The 12,933-nt window shown below is 41.8% G+C and overlaps 1 protein-coding gene across 1 annotated transcript in view; it reads left to right on the top strand.

Annotated features, from left to right (window-relative positions):
* Positions 1–12,933, top strand: part of LOC141272723 (deoxynucleoside triphosphate triphosphohydrolase SAMHD1-like) — a 63,760-nt gene that overhangs the window by 27,557 nt on the left and 23,270 nt on the right. Inside the window, exons 4-6 of the mRNA XM_073683727.1 lie at positions 489–649; positions 6,404–6,519; positions 6,605–6,675. Of these exons, the coding sequence (XP_073539828.1) occupies positions 489–649; positions 6,404–6,519; positions 6,605–6,675 (348 nt within the window). The remainder of the gene's footprint in view (positions 1–488; positions 650–6,403; positions 6,520–6,604; positions 6,676–12,933) is intronic.

Genomic DNA, 12,933 nt, shown 5'->3' with positions numbered 1-12,933 from the left:
CCAAAAAGAATGGAAGGTGTCAGCAACTTATTACCCTCTCCCCTTGAAGGAAACCTGTATGTTTTAAGGTGACATTCCGGGAAATACTTATCTCGGAACTGTGGCCAAATTAACCCTCCATCACATACAATATCGGTTCTAACGAGTTCACATACAATGTGACTTGTCAGGCGCAGGCTAGAAAAATACCTATAATATCTAATGTTTGCAATTTCAGTGCTCTAAAAGTGATCTGTGACCTTCATAGGGATGTAATAAAAGAGACTACACATAATCAGGTGCAAAAAAAAACCCATTTACTTAGCCTGGAGGGAGGGGATTTCCTCACAATCTGGTGAGGAAGGAGAAATGAAAGTAAAAAAGATGTGCCTGTCAGGCCTATTGTATGTGATAGAGGGTTAAGATTCTCCTCCTACAGATCTGGCACTGGAAGAGAGACAAACATGAAAGATTTGTATCATTTTCTTGTGTTTTTTTTTATTTTTCAGGTCTTCAATGATCCAATACATGGACATATTGAATTACATCCCTTGTTAATTCACATAATAGACACTCCTCAGTTCCAGCGTCTGCGATATATTAAACAGCTTGGTGGAAGCTACTATGTGTTCCCAGGAGCTTCCCACAATAGATTTGAGCACTCCATTGGGTATGTGACCATTTTCATCCTCATTTTGTCATACCGGTCTTGTGTGGTGTTCTTCAATATGAGCAGTGATTTACGTTTTCTGTCCACAAGTGTAATTGAAGTTTTGGTTCCCATTTTTTTTATCATGTAACAATTGAACCAACCCCTCTGGGCAGTTATTCATATCTTACGCTGTCCATTTCTTGTAGAATGCATATAATTGCAATATGCTATGTATATCTCTCTATCCTCATATCCCTCCAATTTTTGGGGAATTGTTCGCTTGCGGACAGACGCAGTGCAATTAAATGTAGGAGAACATCATGTCATCTGGCCTGGAGCTAGATTTTTACTTTTTATTCTTATCCACGCTGAGCGATAATTCCAGTTGAATGAGCAAACTTGCATCCAATATAAAAACTTTTGGGCTCCATTTGACCTCCAATCTAGTGCTATTTGCATTTTTAGCTGGCGACAATAATTTAATGTACCACACTTCTCTGTCTAGAAAAAAAAGATGGACACTACTGGAAATGATGGCAGACGGAGACTAAAGTTTTGTATTTTTCACTTTTATGTTAATGGCTACTTTGGCAGAAAGTCTGGATACTGTGGTTTTTTGTTTTTTTTTGCCTATTCAAAGTGAACCCCTGATGGAGTGCTCAGCTGGTGGCAGAACGTTATGCAAATGCCTTATAGAAGAGGACCTGTCACCAAGTCGAGAGTGACTGTTATCGCTCTTATTCTATTTCCTATCTGCCATACGTTCCCTATCTTCCATACGTTATCTGCCATGTCGATAGAAATCAACATTTTTTATTTACTGGTAATTATTATGGTCTTTTCCAATTCGGCATGGTTCACCGGATACTTTGCCGATGTGTCTTTATGTTGCTTTACATTATTAACCAATCCACATCTACTTGTAGAGACCATAAAAATTACCACTTAAAAAAACAAAAACAAAAGAACAACAACTTATTACTTATGGAAATGGCAATGACTAATGAATTTGTCCCCAAACCATTAAGACTGGCTTTTCATATTCCAATCTTAATGAAGGGCGTGCAGGAATAAGATGTGCCAAATTCATTGAATCACACATATAATGAATTCATTCTTCTATCTGGTGTTTTGTGCCTAACCAGAAAGGCTACTCCAGAGAAGTATTTCTGGCATAAGCAACACTGCCCCTATTGATGAATTTGACAGGCGGGCATAGCCACACCCCGACTCTTCAGCATCTCAATCAATGTTGGTTGCACTGCCCAAAAGTTGCAAAATTTTCAAAATGTTTTATGCCATTTTTCTGGCGTGAAAACGTTTGATGACTTGGGGCCTTTGTCGGAAACACATTTGCCCATTGTGTTTTTAGAAGAGGACTTCAATGCTGGAATTCTATCGTATTTTTATACTTGCAATATGGGCAAAAGATTGCATAGTGCGGAGGAAGCCTATACTCTTGAATGCTTCATCACTGTAATACCCCTCATCCACAACGCAGAGGCGTTGTCAGTACTGCACAGCCTGAATCAAATGAGGGGATGTGGGTACTTGCAGTCAGTACTCAGATACATAGGGAGAATGATGGAGGAGGGAGCAGACTGCTGCCTGTTCCATCATTGCTTTCCACTATATCTGCAGAGTTGAAAATATGATGGTTGGGTGATCTCCATTGGCCCCGTAGTGGCTGGGTGGTCTGCCGCTATTAGCAGTATGCCACCACCTAGAATGATGTCACTTTATTTTTTTTGTTTATTTTTCACTTTTTATGTTCAGGTCTTGCCATCTACAGTAGTTAACTTAGTTTCATAAAACTGTACTTTAAAATAGGCATAGTTTCTTTTTGGGAGGGAATGTAATTCATGAGCTGTTTCTGATCAATATAATATGGCTAGGAAAATGTGGGATTTGGGGAGATAAGTGATCCTTTAATGTAGTCAGACGGTGTTGGACACTGTATCTGGTTACTGGTTGTTCTGCACACATTTCCTTCTGTTCTTGCCTTGGCAAACACTGATGTGATGGTGTGTGCCAGTGCCATGTCTGTTCTTAATATAGGGATTGTTTGGGCTAGAGATGTTGTACCACCAACCCCTGTGCTTTCACCCTGTGAATATGCTTCAAATTTTTATATATTTCCCGGATTCTCCAAGTGCACTTGAGGTGTTTTTTTTTTTGTGTTTTTTTTGCCAAATATGCCCATTAAAACCCCATGGCCAAAATGCATGTTAAATAAAAGCCACATAAATTACACCAAGTGTATGCTCACACAATGCAGGTATGAGCGTGTATTTAATCATGCAATACTTTATGCTCTGATAAATATATTTAGACAGTGCAGCACAATATGGAGAGGGTGGGCATTATTCAGCTGTAATTTTCTCTCAAGCAGAATTAATCTTGCTGGCAGACAGGTTTATATACAGTATATTATACACACACATGCCCGGCACCTCAAAAAAATAATTAATTGTCCATGGCAGTCATCGTGGTAGTTCCCTCAGGCTTCGCTGACTTTTCTTCGGGCTGTAGCCTTGTCGGACTCTCCTGCAGACTATTTATATTAGCCGTGGCCCAAATTTGAGAATGCAAATTGTCTCTTCAGAGAGGAAGAGAACTAGAACTCTAGCGCCACCTATTGGAAGTGGCAATCCTAAAAGTCACTAGTGACCCTTTAACGAGCCGAGTCAAATGACTTAGGATAAAAGCCAAACCAGAATCTCAGTTTCGGGGTACTGCCCCTCGTCAGTGCAAAGTATGAGTTCTGGTTTGGCTGGGTGAGAGGCGTCAGATCGGTATCAAAGAAGTAATGTTTCTCCTTGCGGAGAGTGACATGCTCAGCATGCTACCCCGAAACAGTGTCTGCAAATTGAGTTTCTGATCTTGGCTTTTATCCTAAGTCATGTGACAATGTTCGTTAAAGGGTCAATATTGACTTTTAGGATTGCTACTTGCAATAGGTTGCACTAGAGTTCGAGTTCTCTTCCTCTCTGAAGAGACAATATGCATATTTCCCAGAGGAGCATTGTGGCTCAAAGTCTCCTCACCTTGACGTTCTTAGGATGTCTTTCCACAAGGAGACACGTTACTTCTTGTATACCAAATTTGAGACTGGCACAAATCTTAGTTTTCAGTTTGATGCTTTGGTGTTTTTAGATCTTTAAGGCTATGTGCCCACGATGCAGAAATGCTGCAGAAAATTTCTGCAGCATTTCTGCATCTCCCTGGCAGAAAAAAACGCATGCGGATTGTACATGCAGATTGTACATGCGGATTGTACATGCATTTTTCCTGAGTAATACATTCGGATTCACATGCATTTCCGCATGCGGGTTGACAAGCGCTTTCCAGGCGATTTTAGCATCACTTTGAAAGTGCTTGACAACTAGGTCACACTATAGAAATCCATGCAAACAGCATGGATTTATATAGTGTGACCTTTAGAATGGTTAAAAATAAAAAAAATAAACGTTGATACTTACCTTCCGATGGCCCGGGGTGTGCTGCTGCGCTCCTTCCTGGCTGCCGGGATATCGCGATGCCCTGTATTGAAGGACCTACCGTCACATGACTGTGACGTCACCGCAGGTCCTACAGTCCAACGCGATGTGCCGGCAAAGGAGAAGGAGTGCAGCGCCGGCCTCCAGAAGGTGAATATAATCTTTATTTTTTATTTTATTCTTTTTTTTTTAAGTTTCTATGGTACCTGGGTGTGGAGGAGACTCTTCTCTCCTCTACACCCGGGTACCATCCGCACATTAGAATGCGCCAGTTACTCAAGTACAGATGCAGTCTTGCGGCATTGGCGCGTTCTAATGCAAGTCAATGGCGGCGAAAACGCTGCGCTTCCGCAAAATTAATGGACATGCTGCGGATTTTTGAGCGCAGCATAAACGCTGCGGAAAAATCTGCAGCATGGGCATTGAAAGTGCGGAATTGCATAGGGGACCATGGCAGAAGGCTTACCACGCATTTATCATGCGTTTAAGCTGCGGAAATTTCCGCACCAAAAACACATGAAATACTCATCGTGGGCACACAGCCTTAGTCAGTGGTTACTGAAGTGTAAGGCTGCCTGCCCACGATGCGGATTTAATGCGTTTCCGCGGCTGAATTTCTGCCGCGAAAACACATTAAAAACGCGTGTTAAGTTGTCTGCCATGTTTCCCAATGAAAATCCGCACATGCTGTGGAAATTTCCGCTGCGTACTATCATTGCAGAAAAATTTGCAGCACTACCATTAATTTTTGGAATCGCGGCGAAATCACCGCCATTGACTTGCATTGAACCGCATAACATCCGCACGCATACAAGTATGCATGCGGATGTTATGCGATTCAATGCGTGGATGGTGCCTGGGTCTGGAGAAAAGAAGATTCTCCTCCAGACCCGGGTACCATAGTGCCTGTCACATGACTAAATTACGTCATGGAAGGTCCTTTTTAGAGCACCGCGAGACGCTGAACGCACCGGAGAAGGAGATCGGGGGCCATCGGAAGGTGAGTGTAATGTTCTGTTGTTTTTTTATTTATTTTTCAACTTTTTTATTGTTTATTTTTACTATTGATGCTGCATTTGCAGCATCGTAACTTGGTCACACAACATAAATCCATGCCGGTTGCATGGATTTATATAGTGTGACCAAGTTGTCAAGCACTTTCCAAGTGATGCTAAAATCGATTGCAAAAGCGCTTGACAATCCGCATGCGAAATCGCATGTTCAAAGCGCTTCACAAACGCATGCGTTTTTTCTGCCAGGGAGATGCAGAAACGCTCCGCAGCATTTCTGCATCGTGGGCACTTAGCCTAACCCTTCATACATTTTTACACATTTTTTGACAAATACATAAAGTTCTGTAGTTTGCCCTGCTATACTGTACATCTGCTTCTGGGCCAAATCCTGACTGATGGCAAGTCATCTATTCTTACCTAATCAGGGCTTGGCGTTTATCACAATTTATGTATTTTTGTTTGTTCACCCGCTTTTTGAGGATTGCCACAGGTTCTCATTAGGATTGAGATCTGGGAAGTTTCCTGACCATGGACCCAAAATGTCAAATGTTTTGTTCACCAGACCACTTATTTATCACTTTTGCCTTGTGGTATGGTGCTCCATCATGATGGAAATACATTAGTGATGAACAAATTGATATGGAGAACTTTCCTTTTGGAGGATGTTTAGATCCCATTATTTATTCTTGGCAGTGTTCTTAGGCAGAATTGTGAGTGAGTCCATGCCCTTGGATGATAATTAACCGCACACATGAATGGTCTGATTGCTTTGCTGTTGGCAAGATAAAGAACTCCTGGATCACTCACCTTTTCTTCTTCAGACAATCATTCTTCATGATGTCCATGTAAATACTTTTATGCCCAAAAAGATAAAAGTATTCTTAGAGTGAAACCTTCTTGATGTCCCAAACAGTCTAAAAGGGGCTTCATCAGAGAAAATAACTTTACCCCAGTCCTCTGCAGTCCAATCCATGTACTTTATGCAAAGTTATTTTCTTTAAAAACAGTGACTCTGTGAAAACCAAAATTTGTCTATCTCAAAACTTTTGGCCACGACAGCTGAGAACCCAAGACCAATACTGAAATACTGTCTGAATGGACCTGGATCTACCCTTCTCTCTCAATTCCAACAACCAGTCCTTATTACTAGGCTTTCAATCAAACCTAATACACTTAATTAACATTTTATTGCTTACTTGCCATGTCAGTCTGTGACCTAAATCTGCTGAAATAATCTAAATGTTCATTTGTCTATACAGTGTTGGTCACCTGGCTGGATGCTTAGTTAGGACCTTACATGAAAGACAGCCAGATCTGCAAATCAATCAGCGAGATATATTGTGTGTTCAGATTGCAGGCTTATGCCATGACTTGGGTAAATATCCAAAGTGATAAATTTTTTTTTTTTTTAAGTTGTATGAAAATAGTGTCACGAATCATTGTAATACTTTTGGTTTCAGGTCATGGACCATTTTCTCATATGTTTGATGGAAGATTCATGCCACTTGCCTGTCCACAGAAAGATTTCAAGGTGAGTCACTGCTAACTTTATTTATCACTGGGGAATAACTTTGAACATAATTTTTGTTGAGTTCGATGTTTTTTTTGTTTTTTTTTCTGCTGATTTAGACTAAAACAGGCATTCTGATTTCAAAACTACTGTTAATTTTCTTCCATCGCATCAGTTTTTTTTCTATACAGTTTATCTTAATGTGATTACCCTAGCCTTGATCGAGGGTAGCACTAGTGCTCTCCTATTGGCCCAGAGCGATCCGCTGTTGAGTTGGGAGGGTTGGAGGACGTCCTTGGTGACCTGCATGTTTCAATGTAAAACTTTGTGATCAAGATAAGTTTTGGGCCCATCATGGTGTACAAGCAGTTGATCAAGAGTTTACGGATGAGAAGGAAGGGAACACGCGATAAGATGCCATTTGGTGTACTTATGATTTGGCAAGAGCCAAGAGATCATTCCACTGACTGTTACATTTGTAAAGTAAAAACTTCAGGAAAGAATAAGAAAAATAAATGTAAAACTGTGTATCCTAGTCTATCATCAGCTATATGTCCAGTGCCTCATTCAGCTGAAATCACAGTGCCAGTTTTCCTTGAACTATTTTCTTTCAAGAACAGCATTATGGTGAAGAACAATGTGACAGCAAAGGTGAAGATTTTGAAACGGAAGATGTCACAATTCGTTAGGGTTTTGACCAGCATGAGTTGAATGATTTGCGCATATCAAAAAAGGCTTCAGAACTCGTAGGACTGCATGAGAAAAACTTGTTTGAAAAAGAAGAGGTATCCTACTTTCGATCCAGAGAGAGTGCATTTCTGCAATACTTTTATAAGTGACAGTCGCTTTGTGTATTGCCATAACATACATGGTTTAATTGATGAATTGGCAATTTCAATCTATAACTCAAAAGAATGGCAACTGTTCATTGATAGCTCAAAGCAAAGCTTAAAATGTGTCCTCCACAATGGCAATTTGTTTGGTGCAGTTTATTTTTGAAGAATACGGGGACATAGTCATTGAGATATTGCAATATCACAAACCTAATTGGATCATCTGTGTTGACCTTAAAATGGTATGCTTACTTCTTGGTCAGCAATGCGGATACACAAAGTATCCTTATCCTTTAGAAGGTGCTCTAAAAAGGACCTTCCATGACGTCATTTAGTCATGTGACAGGTCACACGACCAAATGACATCATGGAAGGTCCCTTTACACCACCGCGAGCAGCCGAAGAGCCAGCAGTGCCTCCGGGAGCAGACAGGGGGCCATCAGAAGGTGAGTATATGTTTCTGTTATTTTAATTCTTTAACTACAGGTACTATGGTACCCGGGTCTGGAGAAGAGTCTCCTCTTCTCCAGGCCCGGGTACCATCCGCGCATTGAATCGCATAACATCCGCATATGTACATTTAGTCATGCTTATGTTATGTGGTCCAATGCAAGTCAATGGCCGCGATTCTGTATAATTAACGGTTGTGCTGCGGATTTGTCCGCAATGCTAATCCGCAGCGGAAATTTCCGCAGCATATGCACAGCACATGCGGATTATCATTGGGAAACATGGCAGGCAACTTAACAAGCGTTTTTAACGCATTAAATCCGCATTGTGGGCACATAGCCTGACACCGAAATTGTCCAGAAACTCTCGGAGAGCTGCAAAATGAGCAACAAAGTGCCTTTTTATTGCATTGACATCTTGCTAGCTTCCCTGAAAACCTTGGTGCAATCAGTGATGAGCAAGGTGAACGATTCCACCAAGATTTGAAGGTCATGGAAGGATGGTATCTGGGTAGAGGAGTTGTACATATGACGGCAGACTATTGTTGGAGCATCAGGCGAGATTATCCACAGAGTGAACACTTCAGGAAAAGCTATAAGCGTAAATTTTTACTTTGAGGGTATGTGCCCACGATGCAGATTTGAAGCAGAAATTTCCTAAGCGTTTTTGTGTCTTTGCCAGAAAAAACGCATGCGATTTTGACTCGTTTTTTTAAGCATTTTGAAGCGTTTTTGAGCATCAATGAATGATTTTTGGAGCTAAATAAAGTTGGTGGGACATTGGACATTGCTTAAGCCCTTGGATTACCATAAGAACTGGGGTGAGTATATTGGTTCATGTAAATGATTAAAGAATTGGGTCTGTTGTATTTCAAATAAAGTGTTTACACTGTGTCTGTATGTTTCTTTACTTTGGTCATGAAAAGGTCTGACACCTTGACATCATCAAACAAAAGAGCTGGGTATCAGCTAGTCCCATTCACCCAATCTTCATTAGCATTTCTATTCATGTAATTTATGCGACTGTGCCACTAGGCAAGCCTTTTCCCTGGCAATAATTAACATCTCACAGCTGGTTCATTAGCCCCAAGTCCCCAAATCCGCACTCAGCAGAACTTTGGACACAACGTATTTATGTTGCGTTCTAAACGCTTAGTTATAATGCCGCACTTTTGTCGGTAAATATGAATCCACCGCATATAATGACCCTTCAATCGGTTAAAATCTGCAGTGGAGACTAGTGTGTCCGCTACAGGAGTTGACATGCTGCTTGTGAGTTACATGGCCACGGTCAAGAGCCACTGCAGGTTTGATGCTGCTTGTTTATACAGCGTCAAACACGCAGCGTCCAGATGTTACAGCATAGTGGATGGGATCTCTAGAAATCCCATGTCCACTATTCGTGCATCTGAGGCTGCGAGTTACCCGCGGACACTGGCATGCGGTGCGTCTTTCAGGACCGCAGCATGTCAAATTCTCTTGTGGAGTCGCTAGTCTCCACAACAGAAATTTGACCACTAGAAAGTATTGAATGCGGTAAATCCGCATGGTTCAGTGAACACATGTGGATATACCTGCTTTCAATAGAATGCAACGTTTTGGACGCAGCAAAAAATATGTATCCAAAGCGGTGCTGCGTCTGAATTATGGGCAGAAAGCCTAAAATAAAAACTGGCGTGGGCTCCCGCGTCATTTTTATAACCAGCAGAGGGAAAGCCGACCGCTGGGGGCTGATATTATTAGCTGCGGAAGGGGCCATTAGCCAACAATGTTTCATGGTAATATCAGCCCACAGCTATTTATTTAGCCTTTACTGGCTAGATTACAGGGGGACCCCAGAAAATTGACGTGGGGTCCCCCTACATAATCTAGACAGCAAAGGCTAAACTAGACAGCTGCGGGATGATATTAATAGCCATGGCAGGGGCCATGAATACTAGCCCCCTCCGTGGCTATTAATATCACCCCTCAGCAGTCCCAGAAATGGTGCATCCATAGCCTCACTCTTCCACGCTGCCCTGTAGCGGTGGCAGGTGGTAATGGGGTTGGGGTTCATGTCAGCCTTGTATTAGCGGCTGACGTGAAGCTCAGGTTAGTAATGGAGGGCATCTTATAGACACCCTCATTACTATCCACGTAGTAAAATGGTCGGCGCATTTTCAATAAAAGACACTTCCAGAATAAAGAATTTTAATGAAATAAAACAGACACGGTTCTACAATTTTTTTTTTGTTGTTGTTTATTACACGCCTCCTTCAAGCCCTCGATCTCCTGGAAAAAAAAAAAAACAACAATATTCCTCACCTGTCCTCCGTCAACCACGTAACGCCAAGTTCCCACGACGATCTGGATCATTTCTACAGCTGTGACATCAGCAATCACTGATGTTACAGCTGTAGAATACAGCACTGTATACTGACAGAGGGGTAAAATCACTCCTATCAGTATACAGTGCTGCAGGGGGTTACTGGGGTTCATCAGCTGATGAGCCCCGGTGAGCTAGAGAGTGTGGGAAAATTCTTGTGAATCTTCCTACGCTCAGCATCAGCTGATCGGTCATTATACTGATCAGCTGATTACCGGCTTTAGCAGCTGATTGCTGCGTCACTGATCACCTGATGGTCGCGCGACCAGGTCCTGGAAACACACTGCGGGGTGCCAGCCCACGCCCCGTAGTGTGCAGTGAGCCGCCAACGGGACAACATTGCCCAGGAGGACACCGGGGGCCGCCGGATAGGTGAGTATGAAGGTGTGTTTTTTTTTTTTTTGATTGATGGGAGTAGCAGGCTGCCGCTTCTCCCATCCACGCTGTTATCAGCCAGAGCAGCGGTCGGATGAGAGGAGTAGCAGCCTCCTCTCCCGACCCGGGTACCAACCGCGGCGCTATTTTGCGCCTATTGATTTACATTGAAACGCAGCAAATCCGCATAGATATTATACATGCGGATTTGCTGCGATTCAATGGAAGTCAAGTGGCGCGATTTCGCCGCAAAATCGTGCCTAAATTGGTTGTGCTGTGGTTTGTGCCGCTATGATAATCCGCAGCGGAAATTTCCGCATCATGTGCACAGCACATACGGATTATCATTGCGAAGTATGGCTGACCTCTTGTCAAGCGGTTTTAATGCTTTTCCGCGGCAATGTAAGCACTCAGCCTAACTGCTACCTAGCTTTACTGTATGCACACAATTTGACTTATAGTAACAATATATCCTTTGTATGAACAAAATAGTTCTAAATAAACAATACATTCGGGTTAAAAACTGGAGTCACTTTTGGATTCAGAAGTCAAAACTTAGTCAAAAACAAGTTTCAGATCTAACCCCACTGAAAACTCTCTAAAAAGGACATCAAATCTACAGAAAAAAACAGCCATACTTACCAATACCATTCACAATACTAATGCACTGCTTGATGATCAAAGGCAACACTGGTGCAAAATACTGATAAAACAACCACTCTCACACCTATCCTCCATGTCAGGGTGGTTGCCAAGTATTATAAATAATGGATAATGCTTGTTTAGGCTGCCATTCACAGGTACCATGCCAGCTTACAGTTTATTAGTGACTTCCAAACTATTAGATCAGATGGGCTGGCCAGCACTCTATAAGCAAACCCCAATTCTCCCCACCAACACTACAAGGCTTAGCTGCATTCTGTAAAAGAGGAAAAAATTCATGTAGTATTAGTTGATATTTTGGTCAAAATACACAAACTTGCAACCTGTTCAAAAGGTTCTTCACTGTTGGCAAGCCCTTGCACTAAAATTAAAAAAACAATTCACTGAAAAGGACATTAAATTTAAAAAAAAATATCACAGAAAAAAAGGCAGCCATACTTTCCAATGCCTGTTCCCAATACTAGTGCACTGCAGGGTGCAGCAGGTCCTCATGCTAAAAGGTGGAGGCAGCACGGGTGCAAAATACTGATAAAACAACCACTCGCACACCTACCAATCATTCGGTGGGAGTTGTTTATTATAGATGCACACAGATAAGGCTTGTATAAGGGACCATTCACAGAGATGCGTGCAGATCTCCTGATCAATAGTATAGACGTCTCCAATAGGCTGTAAGTCAGCATGTTGCACTTACCCATGTCTGACTCGTGCCCTATTCAAGCTTCCTCCATGTGCACCTAAAAAACTAGGCAGCCCCTCCTCCCACCTTCTATGATTGGTAAGATTGTGTAAGTGGTTGTTTCACCAGCATTTTGCACCTGTGCTGCCTCCGCCTTCAATCATGGGGACCCATTGCATCCGGTAGTGCATTAGAATTGTGACCAGCTATTTCTAGGTAATGCTTTTTTGTTGTTGGTACCTTTCTGTTAAAGAAAAACCCACAATGGTCACTAAAATAACTTGAAGTTGACAAGTTAATTTTCAATTTGAATTTACTGAATATCAACTAATGAAAATCAGACATTGTTTAATTTTATTTTTTTCTGTTAAACCAAAATTTAAAAGCAAACTAATGAAAATGGCCTAGACAAAAATAATGGTACCATTAACTTAATATTTTGGTGCACAACCTTTTGAGGTGATCCCTGCAAGCAAACTATTTCTGTAACTGTCAATGGGACTATCCACAGGTATTTTGGCCCACTCCTCATGAGCAAAGTGCTCCAGCTGTCTCAGATGTGAAGGTGCTGTGTCCAGATTGCAGGTTTCGGCTCATTCCACAGATGTTCTATAGGATTTAGATCAGGGCTCATTGCTACTTCAGAATAGTCCAATGCTTTGCTCTTGCTCCTTCTTTGATGTTTTAACCTGTGGGTTTTGGGTAAGTGTCAATATGGAGGACTCAAGACCTGCAACTCAAACCAAGCTTTCTGACACTGAACAGCACATTTTACTGATTCTGATTTGCTGAGATTAAATTGCTCACTGCACTGATTCAAAACACCCTATCAAGATGCATGAAAGCAGCCGTAAAACATAAGAGTCGCCTCCATGTTTCTCAGTAGGTACAATGTTTTTTGGGGGGTTTTTTTTG

The sequence above is a fragment of the Phyllobates terribilis genome, unplaced genomic scaffold, assembly GCF_046119375.1.
Source record: "Phyllobates terribilis strain yellow unplaced genomic scaffold, ASM4611937v1 Scaffold_5__5_contigs__length_657084704, whole genome shotgun sequence".
In the NCBI taxonomy this organism is placed as follows: domain Eukaryota; kingdom Metazoa; phylum Chordata; class Amphibia; order Anura; family Dendrobatidae; genus Phyllobates; species Phyllobates terribilis.
This window is presented reverse-complemented; position numbering and strand designations above follow the sequence as displayed.